Consider the following 26,978-nt stretch of genomic DNA (forward strand, 5'->3'; position numbering starts at 1 on the left):
TGGACTCCTCTCAGACTCTCCTGACTGCTGTCTCTAATACTACACCTCCTTAAGAGAGGTTCACTTAATTATCTGGGTCTTTATTTTCTCCTCTGAGGGCCCCCTGCCATGGGGAGCGAGACCCCATTTTCCCTGGGAGCATGAAGCCGGAAGAGCAGGACCTGGGGTCCACTGACCTTCTGGTGAGTCTGTGGGTATAATTCAGAGGTTTGTGAACTTGGAAGAGAAAATATAATGTTAATATCTTCTCTGATCTCTAACTGACACTTAGCATTTCTTTCAATTATGAATGTAGACAGCAGACCACAGAGGCTTCAATAGCACCTGCAACTTTGTCACAGTGAATATAACAGCTGTTTCAACACTTCAGTTAGGCTGTACTGTAGGTTCCATGCTATCATTTCTGGAGCTTGTGGCTTTCAGTTTACAGTCATTATTGAACCTGACTATGGGTATTGTTGTTTAGTGTGTTGAGAGAAGACATTCTCTTATGTACCACAAATTTGTCTTTTTAGTTTTGGGTAACCACTTCTCAACATAATTAGCTTCACTGGAAATCACATATTATTTCATATTATGCTTTAGAAAAAAATTATTTTAGATGGAGTTCATACTCTACCAGATTGTGACTGGAGTCCCTGGCAGAAAAAGTCAAGAACCCTTGCTTTGGGGGAAAATGTGACCGATGGACACCTTGAGGTGCCGTTATGTCTCTCTTCCCAGACAGATGGTCTGAGGAGTCCCAGGGGCGCTCTGAGCACGGATGCCTATGTTGGCAAGTCACTATTCTCTCTCCCTTCTCTTGCAGAACCCTACTCCAGGCAGTACATTCTGAGTAGAGGCTCCCGTCAGCTGGACGGCCTGTCTGCGTACAGATAAACAGGCACATTGAAGGTGCTCTGGGCTCAGCAGCCCTGGAAGTAGGCCCTGAGCTTGTCACCCACAGGAAAACCAATCAAAGGCCGAGAAGGCTGTGCTCCTAAAATACCCTAGGAGAGAGCAGGGCCGAAAAGGCACTTGATGTTTTGGTACATGGCGGTGCTATCCGGCAGTAACTGGCAGTAACCAGCAGTAACCGGTTGACACGTGGCTATGTGGCAACTGGGAGAGTCTGGACCGACTTCTGAGTAAATTTTACAGATTGGTGAATGTGCACCTGTGTGTCGTTCTCCTTTTAACTGGGTCTCGTGCTTCCATTTCTATAAATAATCTCCGTGCCAGACAACGGAAAGACAGGGACAGGTTCCATTTTTAGACACCTTACTCCAGCCCCCTTGGAGGAATCTCAATGACTCTAGAGTAGAAATGCAGGTCAGGAGGTGTAAAAGCTCAGATCAGACGTGGAAGTTGGTGCTGGCAGAGCTGCCAGCAGGTGGCACTAGGGCACCACCTATGACTGGCTAAATGGCATCAAGGCCAGCTCCACCCACCAGACCTTCAGATGAGCCATCTATGTCCTGCCCCCTCCCCTCTAACAGCTCTTTCTGTCTGGCTAGGGGTCAGGGAGGTGGGAGAAGGGTTAGGAGATCTGTAATCTCTGCAAAGCTGGGTAATTCAGGGAAAGAATGTTTCAATGACAGAAATGCTCCCATAGCAAAAGACATGACAGACTTGGAGTGACATCATTACACACTACGACGATATCAGCCAAGAGCCTTGCAAGTAAGTCCAAGGAAGTCAGCAGTGTGACCTCCCTGTCCGTCCAATGACTGGGTCATAGTTTCCCTCTGACATCAACACCTCCTTCAGAGACAAGGTAGACAGGGCAACTTCCTAAATAAGAACCAGGGCCAAGGTGAGGGGTAGGCAGAAAAAGCCAGGAGACAAAGAAAGGTGTTTTCTTCAGAGACCAAAGCAGGGCAGAGTGAAGACGACTGTCCATACCCTGGTGTAGGTCCCCCATTGTCCAGGTTGAAAACTTGTTCGGGGTTGAGCAGGTAGTGAAATTTCCGAAGAATTCTACAGGGGAAAAAACACAATAGAGGCGAGAAATGGTAAGGTAGTAGTCACATGGGGGCAAATACCTTTGGACCCATCTGTGGTGAAATCTGCCAGTTGTTTAAACCTAAGACAGGGAGTGATGGGTGCAGACCCGCTATCCCAGTACACCTAGCATCCCCATATCCTTCCCTCTGGCCAAAAGCTGCCCCTCCATCTGACTCCAGCCCCACCCTATGGACTGCTTATTGCTATGGGAGAGAATAGGACTGCTGTCCTACATAGTTTCCTTCCTGTTAGAGACCTCTGGGTATTCTGCATGGTTTAAGTAGGGTGATTTCATCTATTGTTGACTGTCCAGAGGTGCTGAAGGCCCCCAAGGAGTGGGCCCAGCATCCTCATAAGAGTACATGCAGGAGGAGGTGGGGCTGGAGGCAATGGCTATGTCTGGGTTTGGTTTCTAGGCTCTACCTTGAGACTAGCTCAGGCTAGAGGTGGGGTCCTCATAGTACTTGGCCCTACCTAATTTTATTTTTTCTAAGCCTGAAATCCTGCTCTCTGTACCATCTGCTCATTTCCCAGACTGAGCAGGCCTGGGAGGCAGAGTGCTTCTGTCTGCCCCCCATGTCTTCCCACCCCGCTGAGCTTACTCCAGTTTCGCCCAAACCTGCGTTTCCTTCACTGATACGGTGGGGTTGGGGCTAGGCCAGGTAGTCCTAAGCAGGTGAACCTCACCAAGTCTTTTAAACCAAGAAGAGACTTGTGATGGCATAGGATAAAACAGGTCCCTTAGAACTTGATTCTAGCGACCTTTACCGGGGCTCATGTGGCAGGTCCAAGGCTAAGCACTAGGTCTATTCTAATCCTTAAGGTAACCTGTGAGAGGTAATATCATTGCTATCATGTCGCAGGGGCGGAAACTGAGGCACAGGCTATTAACTCACCTGGGCCAGATGATGAGCTGGCCACGGGTCCATGTTTTTTTGACTGTACAGTCTACTATGTTGGGGCTGAGGGAAGGAAGGGGGTTGGGTCGGGTTGTTTTAGCCTATTTTAAAAGAAAAGAGGACCTACCTTTCTCCTTGTCTTCCTCCACTCTTGGGGTTCACCAGGACCAGCAGGGGATGCGTCCCCGGGCTAGGGATGATCTTATACTTAAAAATGAGAAGAAAGAGATGTGAGCTTTATTCAGTCGTGACATGAGATGAAAGCAGGTGGATGGGAGGCAGGCCCAGGCGTGGAGGAGAGGAGGGGGGCTGCTTGTCTGCCGGCTGAGCTTCCTGGGGGAGACATGGCTGATTCCAGCCCAAGGGACTTTTAAAGGGGGGCTAATGGCAATGAGGGTTGGAGGTCGGGATCAGAGCGGAATGACACCCGCTTAAAATTATACCTACAACACGAGATCAAAATAGTCTAGCATAGCAGTTCTCAACCTTCCCAATGCTGCAACCCTTTAATACAGTTCCTCATGTTGTGATGACCCCAACCACAAATGTATTTTGTTACTTCATAACTGTAGTGCTGCTACTGTTATGAATCAATACAGATATCTAATATGCAAGATGTCTAGTTTGTGGCCCCGAGGGGTCTCGACCCACAGGTTGAGAACCACAGGTCTAGAGGGTACATCCAACAACATCCATGAATGCCCTTGGGGTGCTCAGGGCCCAGCACTATCCAAATCCTCATGGCCACACCCAATGTTCCTCCTCTCTGTGGGGTCCGTCCTCTTCTGATGCCTCAGTCACTGCTGAGGTTACCTCAACAATGGTACCACACTAGCAGGCCCAGACAGCTTGTCTTTTCCATAAGCCTCGCTGTTCCTCTTGGAATGTCCTTTTCCGGTTGGTTACTCAGCTGGGCATCCAGGGGGAGATCCCGACCTGCCAAGTCCTTCCCTTAGAATTTCTCTGGCAGCCACCATGATCCCCATGCCTTTGAGGCCTTTCCTACCCACACTGTATCCTCCATACCCCCACCCCAGTTCCTTTCTGGGACACCACATCAGTCATGCCACTCCTAACGCACCTGTAACAGCACCCTGATGCTCCCAGAATCTGACCCTAATCTCTAAGACTTCTCAGCCTTGCCCCTTTCTTCTGTGCTCTCCTTGCTCCTCCTGTCCCACAGTGACCAGCCTAGCAGCCGGCTGGCACCCTCCAGTGAGAAGTTCCTACTGCCATCCTCCAGTGAGTGTGTCTACCCATGCTCACACTCTTTTGCTCTTATCCTATGGCTTGAAATACTCTCTCCTTTGTAACTTCTTAAAGAGATCCAGAATAAGCCAGGAAGTGGTGGCACATGCCTTTAATCCCAGCATTTGGGAGGCAGAAACAGGTGGGTGTCTGTGAGTTCTAGGACAGCCTGGTCTACAAAGTGAGTTCCAGGCCAGCCAAGCTACAGAGAAAACCTTTCTTTAAAAAATCCAGAAGAGCCCATGGCCATCGCCTCTGTGACTTGGCCCTCAACCAGAGCAACTAAAAACTACTGCAGTGTGACCCGGGTAGTATATCCTGCTGCAATGTGACCAGGGTAGTATATCCTGCTGCAGTGTGACCCATGTGGTATATCCTTTGCAGTGTGACCCGTGTAGTATATCCTACTGCAATGTGGCCTGTGTAGTATATCCTACTGCAATGTGACCTGTGTAGTGTATCCTGCTGCAGTGTGACCTGTGTAGTATATCCTGCTGCAATGTGACCCATGTACTATACCCTACTCGATGTGACCCATGTAGTATATCCTACTCAATGTGATCTATGTAGTATATCCTACTGCAATGTGGCCTGTGTAGTATATCCTACTCAATGTGATCTATGTAGTATATCCTGCTGAACTGTCACCTGTGTAGTATATCCTACTGCAGTGTGACCTGTGTAGTGCAGCCTACTGCAGTGTGACCTGTGTAGTATATCCTACTGCACTATGACCTGTGTAGTATATCCTACTGCAATGTCACCTGTGTAGTATATCCTGGAGGGTTTATGTTTCTTTCTTTGCATTTATTTTTTGTCTTTCATTTGTCGGTGAAATCTCAGGCCTCCAAGTGGATCGGAAACACTGAGAGCAGATGGAGCTTCTATGAGTCCCATGGTGCCTGACACAGCAGTGAGCACTCAGTCAATTTCTGCGGATTCAGCTGAATGATATTCCCACACAGAGATACAGCTTGGCTTCGTGGTCAATATTTAATGCCTGCATTTGTTAGTTTTAAACTTCACACCTATCACAACTTACAGGTTTGCAAAGTGCAGTGTTTGTTGTTTATGATCTTAATTCTCTTGTCTCCTAGGGTAATTGTGTGATACTCAGAAGCATTTTGGAGCCAGGGTGTAGGCCCTTAAGTCTGGGGGATGATATTAAAGTACTCCATAGGGCTGGTGAGATGGCTTAGTGGGTAAAAACACCCGACTGTTCTTCCAAAGGTCCGGAGTTCAAATCCCAGCAACCACATGGTGGCTCACAACCATCCATAACGAGATCTGACGCCCTCTTCTGGTGTGTCTGAAGACAGCTACAGTGTACTTACATACAATCAATAAATAAATCTTTAAAAAAAAAAAAGTACTCCATAGCCCATATTGCATGGGACCTGCCAGTGAGATTGATGCCAGTGTGGACAACTTATATCTCTTGTCTCTCTTGCCTCTCTCCCTCTCCCCCTCTCCCCCTCTCTCCCTTTCCTCTTCTCTCTCTCCCTTTCCCTCTCCCTCCCCCCCTTCTCTCTCCCTCTCCCCCTCTCTCTCCCCCTCTCCCTCTCTCTCCCTCTCCCTCTCCCTCCCTCTTTCTCTCCCTCTCTCTCTCCCTCCCTCCCTCCCTCCTTCCCCCCTCCCCCTCCCTCTCCCCCCACTCTGTGTATCTGTACGTCTTTCTCTGTTTGTGGTATCTGGACTCTTCTACAGGTATCTAGAACCTTCTCTTTTGAGCTTCTAGAGCAGTGGTTCTCAACCTGTGGGCCATGCTGTGTGTCGCATATCAGATATCCTGCATATCAGATGTGTACATTATGATTCATAACAGCAGCAACATTGCAGTTATGAAGTAGCAACAATGTCACGTTATGGTTTGGGGAGTCACCACAGCATGAGGAAGGTCTGGAGCATCCTTGTCAGCTGTGGCCCACATCGTTTTCATCTTGCATCTTCAATCTCAACTGGTCTTGTAATTTCAAAGCACACAATCTCATGATCCCAGTCTTACAGCACTGGGGGAGGCAGGCTGTCTAGTGGTACTAAGCCCACTCTTAACAGAGGGAAACGTAAGCTCGGAGGCAAAGGATAAGGCCCCATTCTCCTAGTTCCTGCTCTGATATTCTTTGTACCTCATCAGGCTGCCTTCTTTGCATTCCTCAGAACTTCACGGAGGACATGAAAAAATAATCTCTAGTGATGCAAAACGGGGTCTTAAAAACACACTGAAGGATTGAGAATCTTTGAATCTGGTCTGCTTTGTTTGCTAGGTTGTGTTCCAGAGAGATGGATAATGGTAGAAAACTCATTGTCTGGTTTTACGTCACATATTCGTTACTGTTTAGGAGGTCTGCAAGGTGCAGTTTCATGTAACTTTCTCTTAAAGAGATGAAAAAGCCAATTAGACCATCAATGGCATCATGGCATCAGCCAATCACCTTGCTTGCTACTTGTCTATTTGGTGGCAGGCAAAGGTTAACCCCAGAAGCCCAGGTAAATGTCCTCCTGTGACAGAACTGGCCTCCAAGAAGGCAAATGCTAGGACACATTTCTTTGGAACCCAGGCCCCACTCTCCCTGCCCCAGCCTCTGGACCCACTTAGAATGAGTGTTGAGTGCCCATTCATGTGTTACCTGAGTTACAAGTTCACCCTTGGCGGCCACACTGCCATCGGACTTCCCTCCTTGCCGGTCCTGGGAGACAGAACATAAATAACCTTTAAAGAGGAAAAAGCCTACTCCAAGGACAAGAGGAGATGAAAGTGTTAAAACAAATGGTGGTCACAGCAAAGAGTTCAGCCAGGCAGAAAACCTTGAGGAAAGGATACACCCTGCAGATTTCTTGGGCTTCTGCAGGCCCTGTGATCACTGTATCCTGCGATTATATTCCTGGTGATGAAGGTAACCTTGAGACATGGTAAGGACACAGTAAGGAATGAACTAGGCAGGAGTCTGGTTTGTTGGCTGAGGGCTTTAAAAACTGTGAGAAGGCAGGCCTTACGCTCAGCTTTCCTGCGCAGCGGGACTTGACACCATGGTGTGGCTGCCGTTCCTGGCTTATTCTACTTTGTTCCAAAGTTCATTGTTTATTCTATTGCAATCTGTCTAGCAAACAGTGTGATGTGGTACAATATAGTGTGTGTGTGTGTGTGTGTGTGCGTGTGTGTGTGTGTGCGTGCGTGTGTGTGTGTGCGCGCGTGTGTGTGCGTGTGCGTGTATGCGTGCGTGTGCGCGTGTGTGTGCGTGTGCGTGTATGCGTGCGTGTGTGTGTGTGCGTGTGTGTGTGCGTGTGCGTGTGTGTGTGTGTGCTGCCTGTGCAGACGGCATTGGCTTTACTATATCTTCAAACTTTATCAAGAGGATAATGATGCTAGTCTGCACCCAACTTTTGTGTTGTTTTGTTTAGCTTTATATTTTTGAGCATCTCCACTTTGGCATGGTTTTTGCCTTTTTCATTACACTGCAGTCATTTATCACGTGATCTCGGCTTATTCACCTGCTCTGTGAGTAGTTGGGAACTTGTCTTTTGATGGAATAAATGCTTGCATCTTTCCACAGGAAGAGAGCTTTCGTGATAGGAAGTTTGTATGTTTCTAACTTAATGGCAACTGACAAATGGATTTCCAAAGTGGTGATTTTCCTATAGGATTTTAAATGAGAGGGGGGAAAAAAGTATCTATTCCAGTCAAGGGTGAGAAGGAAGGGTGGGCGGGGCTTGGCAACACTTTAAAGATGGAAGTGCTGTCTTCAGAGGCAGGAAAGGCTTCAGGTGGTGGTAGTACCGGGAGCTTCATTTGTTTCCAGATATGTCTGAGACCCTTGGGTGCAAGCCCTTGAGAGAATACAGGAGAAACCTGGCAAGGATGAGAGGCCAAGAAACCTGGCCAAGTGCAGGTGGCTGTTTGAGCTGGGCTCTGCCTCAAGGATGCTTAGAAGGGATGCTCTGAACACCTGGAAGCAGCGGTCGGAAACTGCTGTGTCAGAGCTTTCTAGTTCAGTCTGACCGGCATAGCACTAACTTCTTTTAATCACTCACCAAAGCAAACACCCTGGGAATTGGTGGGGTAAAGTGGTAAATGTTGTCCGTCTCTGACCCCTGAACCTGGAAAAGCCAGAGCCCTGGTGGGGGCAGGACCACTTACTCCGGAGACGGGGCATATGGAGGTAGGCAGCAAAATGTGGTCTTTGAGTTCCCCACCGTCGCACACTGTCGATAATTCACATTTGCGGTGAAACTGGAGAGAAAAATGAAGGTGAGGATGAGCAGAAGTGACCAAGGAGACACCGGGTAGGAAGGCGGTGTGTCGAGATTTTTCTGGGGAAGCGAGCTGTCCCGTGCCCCTGCGTCTCGGAGCACTGCTGCCTTTGGCTTTGGCAGGTTTGTTGAGTATGTGTGAACATGTAGCATGTCTCCCAGGGGCACAGAAATGACATCTAGAGCTGTGCTTCGAATGTGGCACCCTGAGTGGTTCTATATCCCTGTCTCTGGATCTCTGGGTTAGAAATTCTGAAGGACAGCTACCTCTGAGAAACCCGTGGGAGGCTGGAGGAAACCAACAACAGAACCCCTGCATCGCGAGAGGCGCTTTGTCTGGCTTGGAGGAGCCTCCCCTTTAGGGCTGATACCTAGCCAGGGGTACACAGCCTGGAATTGGCTTTGGGAGGAAGTTTGGGCAGTTCTGAGGCACCTGTCACGTTGAGAATGGTTGTGAACTCTGGCACGAGCTTGGCAGTAGCAAGACCAGGCCCCTGGGCAAGGGAGAGTGCTGCTGAGAGGAAAGTGCCTTTGGGCCAAAGTCTAACTCTAAGGTTAGAGGGGGCTTTCTAGGATTTAATCCCTCTCCAGTAATTGAACGGTAGGAAGGCAGCAGGTTGGCTAACTTCTTTCTCGGGCAACTTGAGGAGTCATTGGCGGCTGAGAGGCTCGAATGGGTCCGGGGGGGTTCTGGGCTAGCCTCAGCCCTTCACTCTGCACTGCACTTGCCTCCGGAGGGATGTTCACTACCCCAGGCTACAGCTCGAACAAAACCCACACTGAAAAGAAGTAGGGCCTCCCTGGGCACCGACCCACCGTCATCCGGCACCACACGCAGTGCCGCGCGGTGACACTCTGGTAGCACTTGATACTTTTGTGGCACCGGTCACACTTGACGGAGGAGTTCCCTTCCACCCACGCATGCTGCATCACCTGTGGGAGGGAAGGGAAGGATACCAGGGAAGGCAGTGGAATCACGCCCCTGGGCCCAGGGCTACAAAGAAGTGGGCGGCGCGAGGAGCCCAGAGGGCCCTGTTTCCTCAGTGTGGAAGCTTATTGGATGCAGAGCTCCACCTGCCTGATCACCGCTAAGCTAAGCAAAACAGGTTAGACCGGTGGTTCCATTTTGCCTGTCCCAGCTCTCACCCCAGCAGGCAAGCATCTAAGCTGCAGCTCAACTGCATCCCTGTCTCGTAGAACTCGCTGTCGAGACTTGTCCTCTTGTGGGCCCCTTTCCGGGAGGCAGTGTGGTGCAGTGGAAGCCGGAGGGCTCCGCGGGAGTCACCGACTTTGCACGTCACAGCATGCTAACTTTTGGCCAGTTTCTGGACCTGTCTGAGTCTCTGGCCCCTCCTCTTTAGACAACAGCATGAGGCACCTCTGGGATACACTGAACTGCACATCTGGGAGGCTTCTGTGGTGCACTTCCATGGTTAACTTACTTCCTTTCCCTTTGCCTCCTCAGTGGGCTGTTGCAATCACCTGAGGACTCTAGAAATCTTAGTGCCCATCCCGCACTCTGAATGAAGGAATGTCGCCCCGGGTGCTGAGCTACCTGGCTGGGAAATGTCACCAGGGCAGGGCGGGATAGTGGTGGTGGTGGTGGTGGTGGTGGTGTTTGTATGCATAATGCTAACAAAATCATGAACCTCTGAGCCATTGCCTGGGAGCCTCCACACTCAGATCTCTCCTCCTGGAATCCCATAGAACTCAAAATTTCCCACCAAGGTGTCCTGAAGCACCGCAGGAAGATGTGGGAAAGAGGGGGCATATCTCAAAATGCTCAAGTTCAAATGTTATATTAGAAACACATGAAATATTTACATGATATAATCCATATTTGCATTAAACAAGAATAAGTGCTTTAAATTTCTTAGCAGCCAAATTGTGTGGCACTATTCACCCAGAATAACTTTACTAATTTATTGCTCCAAAACACACATCACACTTGATTTGTAGCTTCTCAAATTCAGCCGCATCAGTGAGGTAGACAAAGAAGTCACTTTGTGAACTTGAATTCTACATGGTTACACAGACTATGCCACTGAGATTATTGTTTCCATTTTGCAGAGGGACAAGTAGAGGCTTCAGAGAAGTGAATGACTGGCTCCGGGTTCCAACTGTGAGTAGCCACCCAGGGACCTACAGCCCGGTCTATGGACTCAGGGTTGGTTGCCCCAACACTGCGTTGCTTTCTTCAGCCTGTCTGGGGTCTGAAGAAATGGTGAGAGACTTGGGTTGCCCCTGCAGGCTCACAGGGTTGTGGATGTGCTCTACCGGGCCCCTCAGCCATGTCACCCTGCTCTCTGTGTCAGATAACGAGAGAGGGCTGAGCATAGGAGGCCCACTGTGTGCCCTGGTGGAAGCCAGGCATGGGCATGGAGCATGTGTATGGGGAGTGAGGCATGCAGTGGTTATGGGGCATGCATATGAGGAGTCCTGTGGCGAGCCTTCCTCCCAGGAGGTCTTCCACCTTCTAGCCATCTCTCAGTTCCCATTCCTCAGCTGCAGTGCAGATGAGCTGGCCCCCAGTTTTAAGGGCAATCTAGTTCTAGACTCAGCACGCAGCCCCACCTAGAGGCCAGGAGAGCTTTGGGTGCTCCCCCACCTCCTGCTGTCTCATCTTGGCATCCCCATGCCGGAGTCCTAGAGCTGAGCCTCACAACAAACTGCCTTTGAATTCCCTTCCTTCCTTTGTTTGACCTCGGTTAGTGGAGTCTGTCGGGGACACTCAGACACAACCGGACCTACAAGGGGGCATAGGAACAGACTCGGTCTGCTCTGCCTCTGGCAGCACTGACTTCTGCTGTAACTGCTGGTAGAATCCTCTTCCCTCTGCTTTCCCTCCTATACTAAGCTCAGAAAGCATCCTATAGTTAGAAGCGTCACCATCTCTTCATGTCTAAAGCTCTCCGTTGACCCTGCACTGCTTTCTAATTCTGGAGCTGATCTTGAAAACCCTCCTCCAGGTAGGACCTCGTCACCTTGTGAACACAGCTCCTTGCCCTTCCCTGTAATTATCTTCTGACCAGCCATTCCAAATCGAGTCCAGGCCACGGTCAGGCACATCTCTGTGCCTGTCCACGGGAGCCCCCCCCTCCCCCCGCTAGAATGCTCTGCCTTGTGGAGATCTCCTGGTTCAAAGAACAAACAGTGCCACCTCCTTTGTGATTTTTTCCCCCCTTTCAGGCTTCAACTGCACATTCCACGAGGCCTACGGTGGCACACACCTCGTGGCTTTGCCCTGTGCTCACAAACTTATCTAGAGTCCTAACCTGTGCAGAATTTGAGAAGACTGGATACTGTTTCTCGTAACCCGTGGATGCCCTGGTATGGCGCCTAGCACACAGTGGGCTTCAGGGAGGTGCTGAATGGATTGATGGATGAGTGTAATGGCTCGAGGGTCCTCGAGGCAGAGAAGGAACCAGAGAAAGCTCTCTGAGCCCCTTCCTGCGCAGCGATCCGGGATGATGGATGTGTCGCCCCCGAGGCAGCATGCAGTACAATGAGCCCATAGGTGTCACCAACCTCGCCACTCCTTTTGGCTTTGGAGTTTGTTTTCACACATCCATGAATGGTTTTGGATACACAGCGTTGGTGGACTGTATATTTACAGTCTGGAAAAAAGACAAAAGGACAGTGCTTATGAATGCCACCAAGGGAATTTATACATTAACCTCCCTCAGTGTATACACATTGCAGCGAAGGCCTGCTTCTCCTTCTAGAGCTGGCCTGGCTTAGCAGAAACCTGACACTGTGCCATGTGAGCAGCTACCCCTCTCCCCACCTCTGCCTCTTCATACCACCTTTCTTTGATGGCAGTGAGTGACTTTGCAGGTGTGAGCTTGGAAGGGACGGGGAGGGACAGATGATCAGCATCTCATGTTGGGATGCCAGCAAGTGGACAGAAAGCCTGTGGTCCCTGGGCTGATGGATGCTACTGGCCACAGCCTGAAGCATGTTGAGTAACTTGTGTCCTTTGGACATTCAGGATTCTCTGTCAGATGCACACACAATAGATTTTTCCCCCCTTTCTCTCTGGGGCAGGGATTTTTGCCGTAATAAGTGGGGCATTTGTGTGGAGCACCATGTACAAGGGTCGATTAGTGATTCCAAAATTTGTCATCATTGTTGTAACTGTGGTTGTGCACCTAGCAAGGGACCAAGGGGTCTCAGGCTCAACAGGAATGAGAACATGTTGACAAGCTGATGTTTGGGGGCTGGAGGCAGGGGGAGTGGTGTCTGGGGAGATCGGAGGCCCTGTTCTTCAGCCTGCTCACTTCCGGTACTGTCTGCTATCTGGCCGTGAGGTGGCTGGCAGAACTCTGTGCCCACATTCTCTGGCCCCTCGGTTGCCTCTGTCTTTAGCCTTGTCTCCTCTTGCTCCCCACTTTCCAAACATCATCCTTTCTTCTTCTTTCTTTCCTTCTTTCTATTTCTTTCTGCGTTCCCCTTCTTAGTTCTGATCTGATCCTTCATTTGTGATTTTTTTTCCTGCTTTCCCCTCTAGCTCTACCAAATGGATTACAAAATGAAATAAACATATACTTTCACTTTTCATTAGATTTCTAGAATATAAGATATGTTCTTAACTAACTAGAAAGCTTCTCTGAACACATATAAAATGATCGTTGGCCAGGAACACAGCCACAATTAGCATGAGTTGCCTTTAATTTATGGACAGGCTTTTATATGAATTTTCTACAGGAACAATGACCTGTGACCTGAACAGCAGCAAACATCTTGTCCCTTTGACTCAGCTAGCCCCAAAGCAGGCTGCAGAGGCCTTGCTGTTGAAACATTAGGGCAATCCCACCACCTGGGAAGCAGAAAGACCTGGCCTTTGCCTGGAATGGACCCACTGAGCATGCCCAAGGGGAAAGGCGGCAGGACGGCTACTCACAGATGCAGCACAGGCCTTGCTTCCCAACACCCATCAGCATGGCGCGGCAGAAGTTGCAGTAAGTGGGCTTCTTGAAGTGCTTCAGGGTCCAGGCATGCCTCCCATCGCCCTTGGAGCCCTGCAGGGGTAGTGATGGTGAGACACACGGAGCTGGGATCCCCGCTGGGAGCCAGAGGCTGCCTCATGCAGGTGCAGCCTTTTCTCTATGTTCGCTTCTCATACTTGGAGGATTACTTACTCAGATCCACTAACAAATTCTTAGTGTATATTTTCTAAAATTAGCACATCCAAAAGGAAAGAGCATCTGAACAGAAGTGGGGGGGGGGTTGGGGGGAGCTAAAATAAGCCCTCTCCTATCTGGATGCCAGAAGTATAATGGAAGAGCAATTTGACATGTCTGACTGCCTATCTATCTATCTACCTATCATATATTAGTCATCCATCCATCTGTCTAATCATCTATCCATCTATCTTCTATCAATTATCATCTATCTATCTATCTATCTATCTATCTATCTATCTATCTATCTATCTATCTATCTATCTGTCTTACCTGTCTATCTTAAGAGTCTTTAATGATTATAGACTGACTCAGAAACATCCCTCCTTGAGTGCCAGTCTAAATAACTTTTGAGAAAACAGATGAACATTGCTGTGCTAGTCAGATGCAGCATTATTTCAAATACTGAAGACTAGGAAATGTCCTAACCATGCCCAGATCACTAAAGTTGTAGTACATCTATATAACTGAATACTAGGAGGCAATTTATTCATCTCTTTGGCCTCAAGGACTGATGATGATGAATGTTATTCCAGTCCGCTGCCAGATTCCAATCTGTACTAAGTTCTGAGGGGGTACAAAACTATTGGGGGAGCAGTAAGTTCATTACTAGTAAACAGATAAGAAAACAGACTCAGAGAGAGTCTGTAACTAGGCCAATGTCACAGGAAAGATGAGTGACAGAGCCAGCGGTTGATCTGTAGGCTCTTCACATCTCTCTCCACCACCTCCACAAGGATCTTCCTGGACAGACGGAAACTTAGCACCTCATCAGGAGACCTGCTTATTCATCAGCTAAGCATCCTTTTATCTGAAAGCACCCCCCATCTAGCCCAGTCCCCTGCCTTTCTGCCTTTCTTAGCTCCAAGAAGCAAATGGCTCGGGTACAGCTTCTGCTTGTGTCCTAGCACCACCGTGTGGTTCATTCGTTTCTGGCCAGGTTTTACTCCATCGCTACAGTTTTACCAGGAGACAGGGGATGTGCACAGAGATCCCCAAGCGTTCTCAGTGGTCATGAGTGATTAAAACTGGCATGAAAGTTGCAGCAGCCATCCAGGTGGGGCTCCCTGTAGAGGTCCGTATGTTACTTGTTTGTTAAAACTTACTTACTAAACATTTACAATAGGGTTACAGAAGGCTTTTGACTAATATCAAAAAAATGTACTTGTGTGTGTGTGTTCTACTTTTTGGATGTGAATTCCAGTTTTATGCAAGGCTGATTTGGTGTCTGACCCCAGAAAGGAGCTAAAGAAATACACAGGTTTTGCCAGCTGCCTCCTGAAGGTTGGGCTCCTTCCATACAAGATGTCGATGGTGCTTTGAACACTAGCAAGTTCAGTACACGGAGAACAGATGTTGGTTCCTTATGCTTACAAGGTCCCAGTTTTGTCTCCCCAAATGAGAACAAACCAAGACAACAACCTGTTGCTGTTAGAACAGCAGCCAAGCAGAGCATCTCTTGGGATCCAGTTCCAAGTGAGCACTGACAACAGTCTACTTTGCTCTTGGGTTCTTGTGTGTGTAGCCCCTGGGCAAGAGGTCATTGTACACAGGTCCTCAGGCTACTGAGTGTGAGAGATGGGCCTCTGCTTAGGTGTGTGCCCTTGGACCAGTCCTTGACCTTGCTGGATCTCTGTTTGTAGAATGAAAGCTCTGGAGAAAGAGTCACAAAGGACTCTTCAGCTACGTCCTGTGCAACCCTCAGAGCCAGAATGTGTGATCAAGTCAGGCCTGGTATGCAAGCCTGTAAGCCTGGCCACTCGGGATACTGAATCAGGAGGATCATAAGCTCAAGCAGCATGGCCTGTTTGGGCTACAGAGCAAGTTTGAGGCCAGCCTGGGCAACAGAGCGAGACTTTGATGCAAAAATAAAACATAAAAAGAGAGATGGAGAGATGGACCCGCGGCAAGTGCTCATCTAGTGTGTGTGAGGCCCTGGGTTCAATCTCTACACACCCCACATAGGAAACAGAACGAGTTCTCAGAATTTTGCTTATTCCATAGGGATACGCCAAGCATGCTCCAAGGTTTCTTCTCGCTGCTCTGACTAAAGTGCAGGGTGCTGGAAAGTGTGGGCAATTTGGAGCTAGGTACAAACCCAGCTCGTTTCTCTCATTACGAACACCCCGGCTTTCCATCTGTACAAAGTGGAGTAAAGACACATGCTGTATCTGTTTTGATTGTTAAGCCAGCTTCCGTTCACAAAAGCCCCCGAGGCAGATCACGGTTCCTCTTCTCCCTTTCTTCCTTTGCTAATTATTTGCATTTTCCTAGTTTTAAAATTTTTAATGAAACTCATTCATTGGCAGGGGCGGATGGGCATTTGTATCATGGTGTGTGGAGGTCATATGGCAAGGAAGTGAGTTCTTTTCTTCTACGATGCGGGTTCTAGGAATCAACTCAGGCTACTAAGTGCCTCTGTGTGCAGGGCCACCTTGCTGACCCCTCTCCTAGGATGGTAACACCTGACTTGAAAAGATGAGCTTCTCTGTGAAGTTTCTGTTGCGCTTTGCCTGGGTGAGAATAAGTGTCTTGCAGGCAAATGCTTTATCTCTGTTGCCTCACAGTGAGCACAACAAAAAAATTTCCCTTCACAACAGAGCAGCAAAGAGTGGTCAGGGGGAAGAATAGATTTTGAGCACACAAAGTGAAAGGAATGAGAAGCAAGAGCTCCTTAGAGCCAGCAGGAGGGGCGGGGCTTGCCCATCCGGAAGCCTGGAGCAGACGCTAGCAACAAGACGGAATCCAGAGCCACTGGATGTAGTTACTGACTTACAGAGTCATCCATTCCCAGGAGGACCAGCAAAGGGATGGTGGTCATTCCCCCGTTGATCCACTCCTGTAGAGACACGAAGCCATCCTTGTCATAGTCCATGCCTTGCAGCATCTCCTTCAGTATCTGTGGAAGCCAAAGAACGACAAAGGGTCCGTTGGCATCTGTTTCTGGATGACTCTGCTCTCTGTTCTCTCTTCTGTCCTGTGTTGTCTTCTGGTTCACCCCTTGCCCTTCTTATTCAGAGTGAGTTGAATGGCAAGGGAGCAAAACAGTGAGAAAGACCAGGGTTCAAGGCCCAGCTCTGTCCTGTCCTGACCTTAGGTGGCTCACCCCAGCTCTCTGTGCTCTGGGTGGTGCATCTTAAGATGGAAATAATATTGCTGTATTCCAGCGCCTTAGCAAAGACTGGAGGGGATACATAGAAAGTATTTTATCTAGCATCTGGTTATAGCGCCCCCCTCCCCAGTGTGGCTAAAATTAGCAGCTGACCATTGATAACTCCTCTACGCTGGGCTCTAGCTTCTCTGTTCTCTGAGTTTCTATCATAGAGTTGCCCCTGCTGGGTAGGCTGGGGAACTGCAGTTTCTGCCATGTGTAGACTTCGTCCTGCTGCCTTAAGCATCTTTCCTGTTGGAGAAAGGGGAGATCAAACTGTAGGGCTCCAAAGAAGCTGCTAGGAGGATGAATCTGGGGTACCACACAGATGCATTCAAACATTTGCATCGACACACCAGATGTGCCTCACTCCCTTTGGAGAAAACTGTGTTTGCAGAAACTCACAGGTCTGAGCTCTGTGGGATCCCATTCCAGGTACTGGGCAACGTGCAGCATTTGGCTCACAATCTGATCCATCTCCTGGAAAACATCAGGAGAGAAAATATCAAAGGGAGTAAAGAAAAGTGTGTGTGTGTGTGTGTGTGTGTGTGTGTGTGTTTCATCAGAATAAGAACAAAACTGCAAATCAAACATGGGAGAATGGGCAGGGTGGATCATGAAGAAAAGCTTGTGAACTGGAACCCCACAAGGGCAGCTGCCTTAACTCTACAGGCCAGTAGACATAGATGCTCACAGATGCTCACAGATGCTCATAGATGCCTGTCAAAGCCAGAGGTACACAGATCACCTGGAGCACTGACTCCAAGCCTCTCCCTCCTCCCACCATTCTGTCCTTTGACCCAGAAACCACAGGGAATCCTGTTTTCTCTTTTTGTTACAGAAGCAAATGCAGATGAAGACAGGCCCCTCTTTGCCATTCTTATTGCTTGCTCTCCATCTCCACACCTTAGCAGCTTGGGCTCTGTCTGTCTGTCTGTCTGTCTGTCTCCCTCTGCTGCCAAGTTTACATCCTGTGTTGGTCCTCGCTGAAGTATTTATTATGCCTTACATTTATTTTGTCATCTTCTCTTTCCTTAGTATTAGAGTCAACCCTGAGCCTAGAACTGGGTGAACGGAAGTGTATGTATATGGGCTTATTTGCCGGATGGATTACTTCTTTGGTACCAATGCCTGTCTCTACCTAAAACCTTATAGATGTGTCGGGTGCTAGTGAGTCAGTTCATATGGGGACCCATGGGAACATACTGTGCTGGGAAGCATTTGGTGTCAGTTAGCATCTTACATGTGGGTACCACCCAAGATGTCCATAGGGAGAGTGTTCTAGGAGATTGTGTGGGCAGACTGAGAAAGTTTGCAAGGTATTACTTTTTTCATGTCCAATTCAGGGTAAAGCCAAGCAAGCCATGTCTCAACATCTATATATTTTTTAAAGATATATTTAATTGTTTTGTGTGTGTGTGTCTGTGTGTGTGGTGCACATGTGAGTGCAGGTTCCTGCAGAGGCCAGAAAAGAGCATCAGATCTCATCTGGGCGGTGGTAGCGCATGCTTTTAATCCCAGCACTTGGGAGGCAGAGGCTGGTGGATTTCTGAGTTCGAGGCCAGCCTGGTCTACAGAGTGAGTTCCAGAACAGCCAGGGCTACACAGAGAGACTCTGTCTCAAAACAAAACAAACAAAACAAAACAAAACAAAACAAAACAGAAAGAAAGGACGAAAGAGAAAAGAAAAGAAAAGAAAAGAAAAGAGGAAAAGAAAGAACTTCAGATCTCTTGGAGCTGCACCTGCAGTTACAAGTAATTGTGAGCCACCCAACATGAATGCTAGGAACTGAACTTGGGTCCTCTGTGAGAGCAGTAGTAACCCCTATGTCATCTCGGAAGCCCCTGACACAGATATATCTGCTCTGTCTCCATCTCTCTCTGTCTTTTTCTGTCTTTGTTTCTCTCTGTCTTGCTCTCTGCTCTCTCCCTCACTGTCCTTCTTTTCCTCTTCGATCTCATGTTGGACTTGAAACTTGTGATCCTCTTGCCTGTGAAAAATACTACTTTACTCAAAGGGAAGCAGTAGCCCAGAGCAAAACTACAGGGTCGGGCAGTGGCCAAGTACAACGAAGCGGGTGTTACGTTTCAGTGGGAAAAAAAATCTGTGAGTCTATTGGGATTCAGGATTATATACAATAATGTGACTTAGAAACTGAAAGTTAGACTCCATTGTGGATTGTGCAAATAGAAGCAGAAGTAGGTCCCGGTGTCTACCCTGGCCAAGCCATGTCTGATTATGTAAAGCGATGGATGGGCAGGTTCTATTGCATGTCGTGTTTTAGTAATAATGTTGCCAGCTGGAGCTTGTCCAACATGGGTATTTAAAACAGCCTCACGAGAGCCAGGGGAGAACGGGGACACTTGGGCTTCGAGGAGGTTTTATCTAGGTGTGATAGAATGTTTAAACTGTCAAGGTTATGTAGTTTTGTGTTTCTTTCATTCTGGTTGGCTGCGGAGGGCAGCAGGGAGCCAGGGGTTGCTGGGGAAGGGACAATGGGAGGGGAGCCTAGTTTTGATTTCCTCCTGGGTTGGGGAAGGAGGGAATCAAAATTAGGCTGGCAAACTGAAGCCTGGTGAGCTGGCAGGAAGCCCTGTCCAGCTCACCCCCTGCAGTAGGGCAGCTATTGTGGGGGAGTGGCCTCTTTGTCACTGAGAGCCCATCAGCCAGGGACTCCAGGTGTGAAGCTGAGTCAGAGGCCTCTTTGGAGACTTGTTTCCGTCCACTAACATCATCTTTAAAATATATTCTGGAATGAACCAGTTTCTACCTGCAGTTTCTCCTGTGTAAGATCATCATTGTTCTGTCTCCTGATTATTTTCTTAGGTCTCTGTCTGGTACGCCTCTTACAGTCTACTTGACATAGTCTAGAGCGATCCTTGAGATGTGCCAATACCTTGCTCTTTATTTCTTCTCTAGCCAGCCCAGTTTCCCCTTAATCCTACAGCATCCCTGGCACGCTTCAGGATCTTTGCACACAGTGTTTGCTACCCAGAGGGCTCTTTCCCTAGATTAGCCCCTTTTCTGAGTCTCTGTCCCAATGTCCCTTTCCCAGGGAGGCCTTCTTTGACAACCCTTCTGAAAGCTGTGATGCCATCCAGTGTTTCCCTACTTCCTTTATTTTTCTTCCCAGCAAACATCTACCCAATATGTGTGCACGTTTATGTATTTATTTTATAGTGTATGGTTTTGTTTTTGTGATGCTGAAATTGAATTGAGGTCCGGAGCTGGGCAAATGCTCTGTCACTGAACTTTATTTCCGGTCCTGCCTACCCCTTCTATTTTGCGAGAGGTACTAATGATCCTCTTGTCCCAGCTTCCTGAATGCTGGGATGACGGGTGTGCATTGCCATTCACCAGTCCACAGGCATCTGAGGTGCTGTTTGGTGTTGCCTAGGCTACAATGAAAGGAAATGGAACTTTGTTACTTGGCTACAGAGTAGTGCCCAGCATGATGTTACACCCTTGGGAAGTGAATGTTTGACCAAATAGTGCTTGTTTGGTCAAAGACCACAGCCCAGAGCATTGAGGCAGTGCTGGAGAGACCAGTGGAGGTCCTAGGGTAGAGATGGCATGGTTCATTAGCCTAGTAGACTTATTTCCTTGGTCCCTCTGTCCCTTCATGCTTTCTCCCCTCCTTCCCTCCATCTCTCCCTTCTCTTTTTTCCTTCCTTCCTTCCTTCCTTCCTTCCTTCCTTCCTTCCTTCCTTCCTTCCTTCCTTCCTTTCTGTGGTTTCAGTCAGCCATACACACTTCAGTCTCAGACCTGACTGTTCATAACAAGCCTTGGCAGTCAGTCATGACCACAAGGCTTGGGCTCATGGACTTTTCTCTCTCTAGTCTTTCTCTCTCTCCCTGGTCCTGTTCTTGCCCCTTCCTGAAGGGGTGAGGTACTTCCTGAAGGGTACCAGGCTCCTCAGCATGGATAGTTAGGAAACCAGCAACCTCCTTCCTCTTGGCCTGGTTTTGTTGCTTCTCTGCCCTACTCCTCCATTCCTGGGTTTCAACAGGAAATTTCAGGGGAAGTCTGTGGATGGGAAAGTTACATTTGAGGAAAATACTAAGATGGTGCCCTATCCTGAGATTTCGTGGTTCCGGGCTTCTGGGCCTGGAAGAAGGAAAATGGAGTCTATGCTCTACAGTCTGGCCCTTTGGAAAGCGGCAGGCAGAGACTCCACTCCTGGTCTGCATCCCTTAGCCAGGCTGCTGCAGCTCCTGTAGGGATGGAATTGGGGTGTTTGGATGCTTCCTTCACTGTACCTTGCTCTTCCCACTCTTTTTCAGATCCCAGGACTGTGTTGAAAGTGGAAGCTTACCGCTTGGTCCAGGAGTCCATTTTCATCCGAATCATAGAGACGAAACATGACTGCAAGAAACACGCAGGTTAGTCCAAGGTCCTCCAGGAGCCAGCATTGGTTAACATTCTGCTACTCCTGTTTTTAGCCCAGATCCAGGCAGTAGTGGGGCATAAGCCAGCTTACTCTCTGAGGTTCAGTACATGACTTCCTTAGAAAAGAGGTGATGCTAGGAAGAAGAATGAGGCTCCTGGGCTTTTGGGCCTTCCTGTGCAGTGACTCTGTGGCAGACACCCTGGAGAGCGTGCATATTTTTCTGCATCACCTGGACACAACTTGAAACCCATGCCCAGCAGCTGGTCCAGCCAAGGCACTACCAGAATTACAGCGGGGCCTTTGCTGCCACTGCACATGGGGAGAATGCAGAGTTGGGCATGTTAGAATCTTGGTGCATGCTGCTACTTTGGGATGTCAAACAAGTTAGCTCTTTTCTGGGATCACCTTATTTGTAAGATGGAAACTGCAATTTAATGTCTATTGGTGTGAGCATAAGGATTAATATCTACAGCTATAGTCATGGATAGGGCTCAGAATTTAATGGATTGTTTCCTTTCTGTTAACAGTGAGTAAACATTTACATATGGTATTCCTTAGGCAGCAGGTGCTGCTGTACGCACCCAGTCATGACTACCTAGTGATAATAACTAATGTTAGTGATGATGACATGAGGTAGTTGCTGCCGCTGGAGCTACAGGACACTCAGAATATTATTATTTTATTATTATTATTATTTTGAATTGTCCTTTATCCCAAATGCTGGGAGCCAGGAGAATTTCAGATTTGGGGTACTTTTTGATTAGGGAGTATTTAATATATATATAGTCAGATGTTTCGGGGGACATTACCTGAGTCCACATGTAATATTACAGTTTTCATGTGTCTTATGTACATAGCCTTCAGGAAACTTTATGGAATGTTTTTAGTGCATTCCATTTCAATTGCAATGCAGCCCAGGCGCTCAGATGGGAAATTCTCCATGTATGCCACGGAGTCTCAAAAGTTTGGGAGTTTGGAGCAAGTGTCAATATGCTAATTGGAAATATCTTGTGAGCTTTAGGAAGGCGAAGCAGACAAGGAAGGTCTGGGAAGGATTGGGACTAAAGACTAAGTGTGCACTGACAGGGACATTCACCCAACATGTGGAGATGGTGCGATCTCCAATGTAAGCAGGGCAGGAAGCAAGCCAAACACTTCTTCCCTTTCACCCACCTTCTTTATGGTGTTCACAGTCAGTTCTCTATGTGCACCTCCTACTGGCCACATCCTGGTTACAGCTCAGTACAGGCTGTCTGGCCATACTATGCCTCTCTTGTGCGGTTGTTTTAAATTCCCTACTCTTTGTATCCACCCCCCACCTCATGGTTCTGTACCTGAGTAGCATCTAAGGTTTTTAAAAGTAGCATCACAGCCTTCCCATTCCCTCTGATTCCTCAGAATATTCTAGCCAGGGACACATAGTACATGCTGCACAATCTAGAGAAGGTCGAAGCATACCACTAATTTTGTTCTGGGACACGTTCTGATTCAGGCGACCCAGGTTCAGGCATGCTCCTTTTAACCTTCCCATACTGTCTCACAGGTAAAGTGAGATAACCATGTCTGCCTTCCAGGGTTGTTATAAGACTGACAGTGAGGGAGAAGGTGGATTCAAAATACTTAGCAAGTAAAATGCGTGATGTTCAGCCAATGGGAGTGCTTTTGCACTGACAACAGGTGGACTCTCAGGGATGACATCCAAAGGCCGCATGCCTAGTTCTTAAACTAGAGACACTTAACTTGTTTCCAATCATTAAAATGAGGGAATGACTTAGACTGATAGAGAGAGAGAAAAAAAAACCCAAAATTTAAAACCAAACCAGTGGAAATGCTGACTAATTGACCTTATTTGCATCAAAGGTTGTAAGGGAAAATATTAGCTAAAGATGGAGAGGGAACTAAAAACTCCAAGACACTGAAGGGATATAAGGAATGAGGAATCACAGAGGTCTCGGTTGGAAAGTGATCCGGACAGTGAAAGCCTATAAACAAATGCGACAGTGGCTGAGTGATCCCTAATGGTGTGACATCATTGTATCTGAGCCGAGCAGTGGTGTGATCTTAGATCGTATACACTGAACTATTTCTAGATGGAATCATGGGATCTTAGAATCTGCTTTGAAACAATCAGAAGCGGAAGTGGGAGGGAACGCACAGAACAAGAGTGACCGCCAGTGAGTGTGAACAGTGGAAGCTAGGGGGGGCTCACACTCACTTGAAAACGGAACTCAGCTCTCATCCACCTCTGAGGATTTCAATATTGAAAAAAAAACTTAGAATTTTTTTCTTTTCTGTTTGAAAAAGTCACTCAGAGCGCCATTGGTGCAAAGGATCTGACATGCCCTCCTTGGCCATCGAGATGCTGAAGACTCAAAGCCCTCCTAACGGTTGGAAATAGTTTGATATTTCACTTTTAGCTTTAGCCAGAAAAGAAAAGAAATCTGCTACATACCCACCAAATTAGCACTTGCGACTCGCATCATGAACACCTCCCCAGCCTATGGGGGAGTTTAAGCTCAGCTAATGAGCAAGCTGTCAGTTTGGTTTTGGCAGGGCTCACCTTTGGCTTACTTCTCTTGGTAATGTTTAAGTTTTCTTGACTATTCTTATTGACTGAATTTTGACTTTTGCTACAGAAATTATTTCTTTGCTGCTACTTAAGTTCCCAAGAGAGGGTAACATAGAATGGGCTGTAGCAAGGTCCTTTTGTTTGCCCTAAAAAGCATGCTGGTGGCTCCAGAGGCCAGGAGAGCCATCCTGGGATAGTTCTTTAAGGCCACAGGCTCTGTCTGCTGAGCTCTTACTATGTCCTGAAGGTCTGGTCTGCTTTGCTTTACATTTACCATATTTCTTTGAGACAGGGTCTCTGTGTGCAGCCTTGGCTGGCCTTGAACTCATCCCACAGACCAGGCTTTCCATTAGTTCACAGAGATCCAATAAAGTCATTCGCCATCACTCCCAGCATCTGCAGTGGGTTTTGAAACTGACTTAGAGGCACCACAGGACGTGCTTAACTCTTCTAGTGAGTGAAGAGCTGGAGTGTAAGGGATGGGTGTCGAAGTGGAAATAGGTCTTATCAAGACAGGCTTATAAGAACTCATGGGAAAGAAAGAAAAGGAAGAAAGGAAGGAAGGAAGGAAGGAAGGAAGGAAGGAAGGAAGGAAGGAAGGAAGGAAGAGGAAAGAGGGAAGGGAGGGGGCATTTCCTGACATGCAGACATAGGCCTTTAATTTTGGCACTCAGGAGGCAGAGGCAGAGACAGACCTATATCTAGGAATTCAAGGCAGCTTGGTCTACATAGTGTGGTCAAGGACAGCCAGGACTATATAGAGAACTCTGTCTTAAAGAAATAAAATAAAATAAAATAAAATAAAATAAAATAAAATAGAGGAAAGGAAAGAATGCAGAAGGAGGGGTGGGAGGAGGAATACCCTATAGTTATGGTGTTCCTTGCTTAGGGGGAGATCAGATGTTGAGTTTCCTACAAAGAATGATCAAGATGATACTGAGGCTTTATGATTACAGGCACCCAGGAAGCCAGTCAAAACAATCCAGAGTCCTTGGTAGTAATGTCTTTCTTCCAAATGGCTAAGGTCTCAGATTTCCGTCTAACTTCTATACTGGTACTGTGTCCTGGGTGGATTCTAGGACATATTGTTACCGCTGCTACCGAAGGGACAGAGAACCTTCCCCATGCCCAGATGCATCCCCAGTGTGTACGACATGACTGTCTAGAACCTTGGTCTTCCTCTGGGAGGAAGCCGGGGCCTTAGACAGGTGAGCACTTACATTCTAGCTTATCCTGAGGTCGCCCGGTCTCCATCAGGGACAAGTAACACACGACATCCTTCAGGTACACTACGGGAGCATCTGAGCTTGAAGCCAGAGCACCTGGGTCTTCCCATGGGGCTGCAGCCTCTAGTTCTTTAGATGGTGCTTGTGTCTTAGTTGTTTTTGATTCTGAAAGACAAAAGGGGAACATCCAGGGACCTTCCATGCCAGTAACGATCATCCACCCTATGGCCCCATCCTCCTCCAGGTTGAGGTGAGAATGTTCTATGGGTGGCTTGGAGAATGGAATTAACAGACATTGTGTAATGTGGCCACAGAAATCCAGTCTGCAGTTATGTTCTAGGGATAGCTTCATTTTGATTCATTTAAGACTTTATTTCCTTGCAGAAAGTTTATTCATTTTTTTTTTTGGAATTTCCAGGAAAGATGGCAGTGAGTCCTGGCAATAACACAGTGAACGAAAAAATCATTTACCACACTGCTCTAAATGCTTAACTTGCAGACCCAATTCTGGATGGGCTTCCACCATATCCAAACCCTTTCTTAGTGGGGAACTTTGGAAGACTTGCGTGAGCACAGTGTCCTCAGTGGATGTATGTTGTTGGCATGAGCCAGCCATGTCAAAAGACCAATGTCTCGCACCCATGGAAGTGGCAAAGCCTTCCCCAGGTGAGGCTCAGGGGGAAGGCGAAGGCTTCCTCTGGTCCATGGATGAATGATGACGTGTGCAGGAAATGATCTCGGTAGCTCCTCCCACCATGTTAACTGCTTGAAGACTGCTCCTCTATAGAGACTGCTTCTATTGAGTTAGTGAAGCCCCTCTTGTTCAGCTGTATATAATAGTCCTGTCTCCTTTTTTTATCTGATTCAATGACCCCACCTCCCTGTTCAAGTGTATAGAATGATCACTCTGCTGAGCTTCCAGGCATGCCGTGGCTTCTCCATCACAGCCTAGACCCCTAATCAGCTTCTCTGCATCCCTGTGTCTGTCATTTCTTCATTTTCATTCCTTCACTGTCCCAGGTAGGTCAGTCTCTAGACCCATGCAAGGATGTGGTAGCTCATGATTTTCCACGAATATACCTTATGACAAATGAAGAGATTGACATCCAAGAGAAAAAGTCTACTGAGTTTTCATTTTCAGAAACTAGGAAACTTTAACTACCAAGAAAATACAGGAAGCCACTTGCTCTATGCTCCATGAGGAAAAGTTTCCCCCATACTCTGCCCCCTAGATCAGAAAATATAAAGTCCGTTGTCAGTAAGGACACTGGGGTTTTAACTTCACTATGTGAATTCTGTTCTCTGAGTACTTTGTTCTTTTCTTTCCTCAGCTTTGTTACTTTCATGTCTACCAGAAATCTCTTCTACCCAGTAAGATGTACGACACACAGGAAGCAACTGACCGTGGGATAAAGACAGTACTGCCCATGGGGCAAACCAACGTAGGTCCCATGAGGTCAACAGGCAGTAAGTGCTGATGACACAGACAAAGGTGGAGGAAGCCTCCCTCTGCAGCACTGCCTGCCGGGGAAGTCAGTATTACCACACACTCTTCAGAGAACCAAAGAGCCACATGCTGGAAGGGAGCCCTGGTCTCAAGACAACAGAGCTGAGAAAGAAGAAGGCCTACCGGTCCTGTAGGCTGTAAGAAAGGAGTCAGCTATTATTCATAACAACAGTGGAGGAGATGAGAGGTCTCTAACCTAAAGAGGGCCCAGGAAGAGACCAAGATGGAGCCTACAAAATACAGAAAGGAAGCTTCACCCGCAAGTCCCAGAGGACCAGGTGTTTGCAGGTCATTTTCTCCCTTTCTCCCTTCCTTTTTCTTTCTTTCTTTCTTTCTTTCTTTCTTTCTTTCTTTCTTTCTTTCTTTCTTTCTTTCTTTCTTTCTTTCTTTCCTTCCTTCCTTCCTTCCTTCCTTCCTTCTTTCTTTCTTTCTTTCTTTCTTTCTTTCTTTCTTTCTTTCTCTCAGTAAATTGTTTATTCTTCTTTTGGGAAATACCACTCAAGTCCTAGTTATCAGTACATTATCATACCTCTCTAATACTGGCTGATTTCTTTTTACATAATTTCAAT

At 47.7% G+C, this 26,978-nt stretch overlaps 1 protein-coding gene and 1 long non-coding RNA gene across 8 annotated transcripts in view; one reads left to right on the forward strand and one right to left on the reverse strand.

Annotated features, from left to right (window-relative positions):
• Positions 1-26,978, reverse strand: part of Dgkg (diacylglycerol kinase, gamma) — a 190,735-nt gene that overhangs the window by 96,835 nt on the left and 66,922 nt on the right. For 2 of the 7 annotated variants that reach the window (XM_017316850.2, XM_017316852.2), the window contains exons 6-17: positions 24,897-25,067; positions 21,033-21,082; positions 17,121-17,195; positions 16,830-16,967; positions 16,341-16,463; positions 13,285-13,402; positions 11,910-11,998; positions 9,198-9,314; positions 8,269-8,361; positions 6,761-6,820; positions 3,013-3,092; positions 1,885-1,959 (exon numbers count right to left, since the gene is read on the reverse strand). In XM_017316850.2, the coding sequence (XP_017172339.1) occupies positions 1,885-1,959; positions 3,013-3,092; positions 6,761-6,820; positions 8,269-8,361; positions 9,198-9,314; positions 11,910-11,998; positions 13,285-13,402; positions 16,341-16,463; positions 16,830-16,967; positions 17,121-17,195; positions 21,033-21,082; positions 24,897-25,067 (1,189 nt within the window). Of the gene's footprint in view, positions 1-1,884; positions 1,960-3,012; positions 3,093-6,760; positions 6,821-8,268; positions 8,362-9,197; positions 9,315-11,909; positions 11,999-13,284; positions 13,403-16,340; positions 16,464-16,829; positions 16,968-17,120; positions 17,196-20,976; positions 21,083-24,896; positions 25,068-26,978 lie in introns of all 7 variants that reach the window. The other 5 variants (XM_030248917.1, XM_017316851.2, XM_030248918.1 and 2 more) reach the window with 5 other exon arrangements.
• Gm41433 lies at positions 21,004-26,752 on the forward strand. The gene is made up of 3 exons (XR_875952.3): positions 21,004-21,099; positions 25,402-25,568; positions 26,234-26,752. It is a non-coding gene; the product is annotated as a predicted gene, 41433 (long non-coding RNA).

This window comes from Mus musculus, chromosome 16, assembly GCF_000001635.26.
Source record: "Mus musculus strain C57BL/6J chromosome 16, GRCm38.p6 C57BL/6J".
NCBI classification, from domain to species: Eukaryota; Metazoa; Chordata; class Mammalia; order Rodentia; family Muridae; genus Mus; species Mus musculus.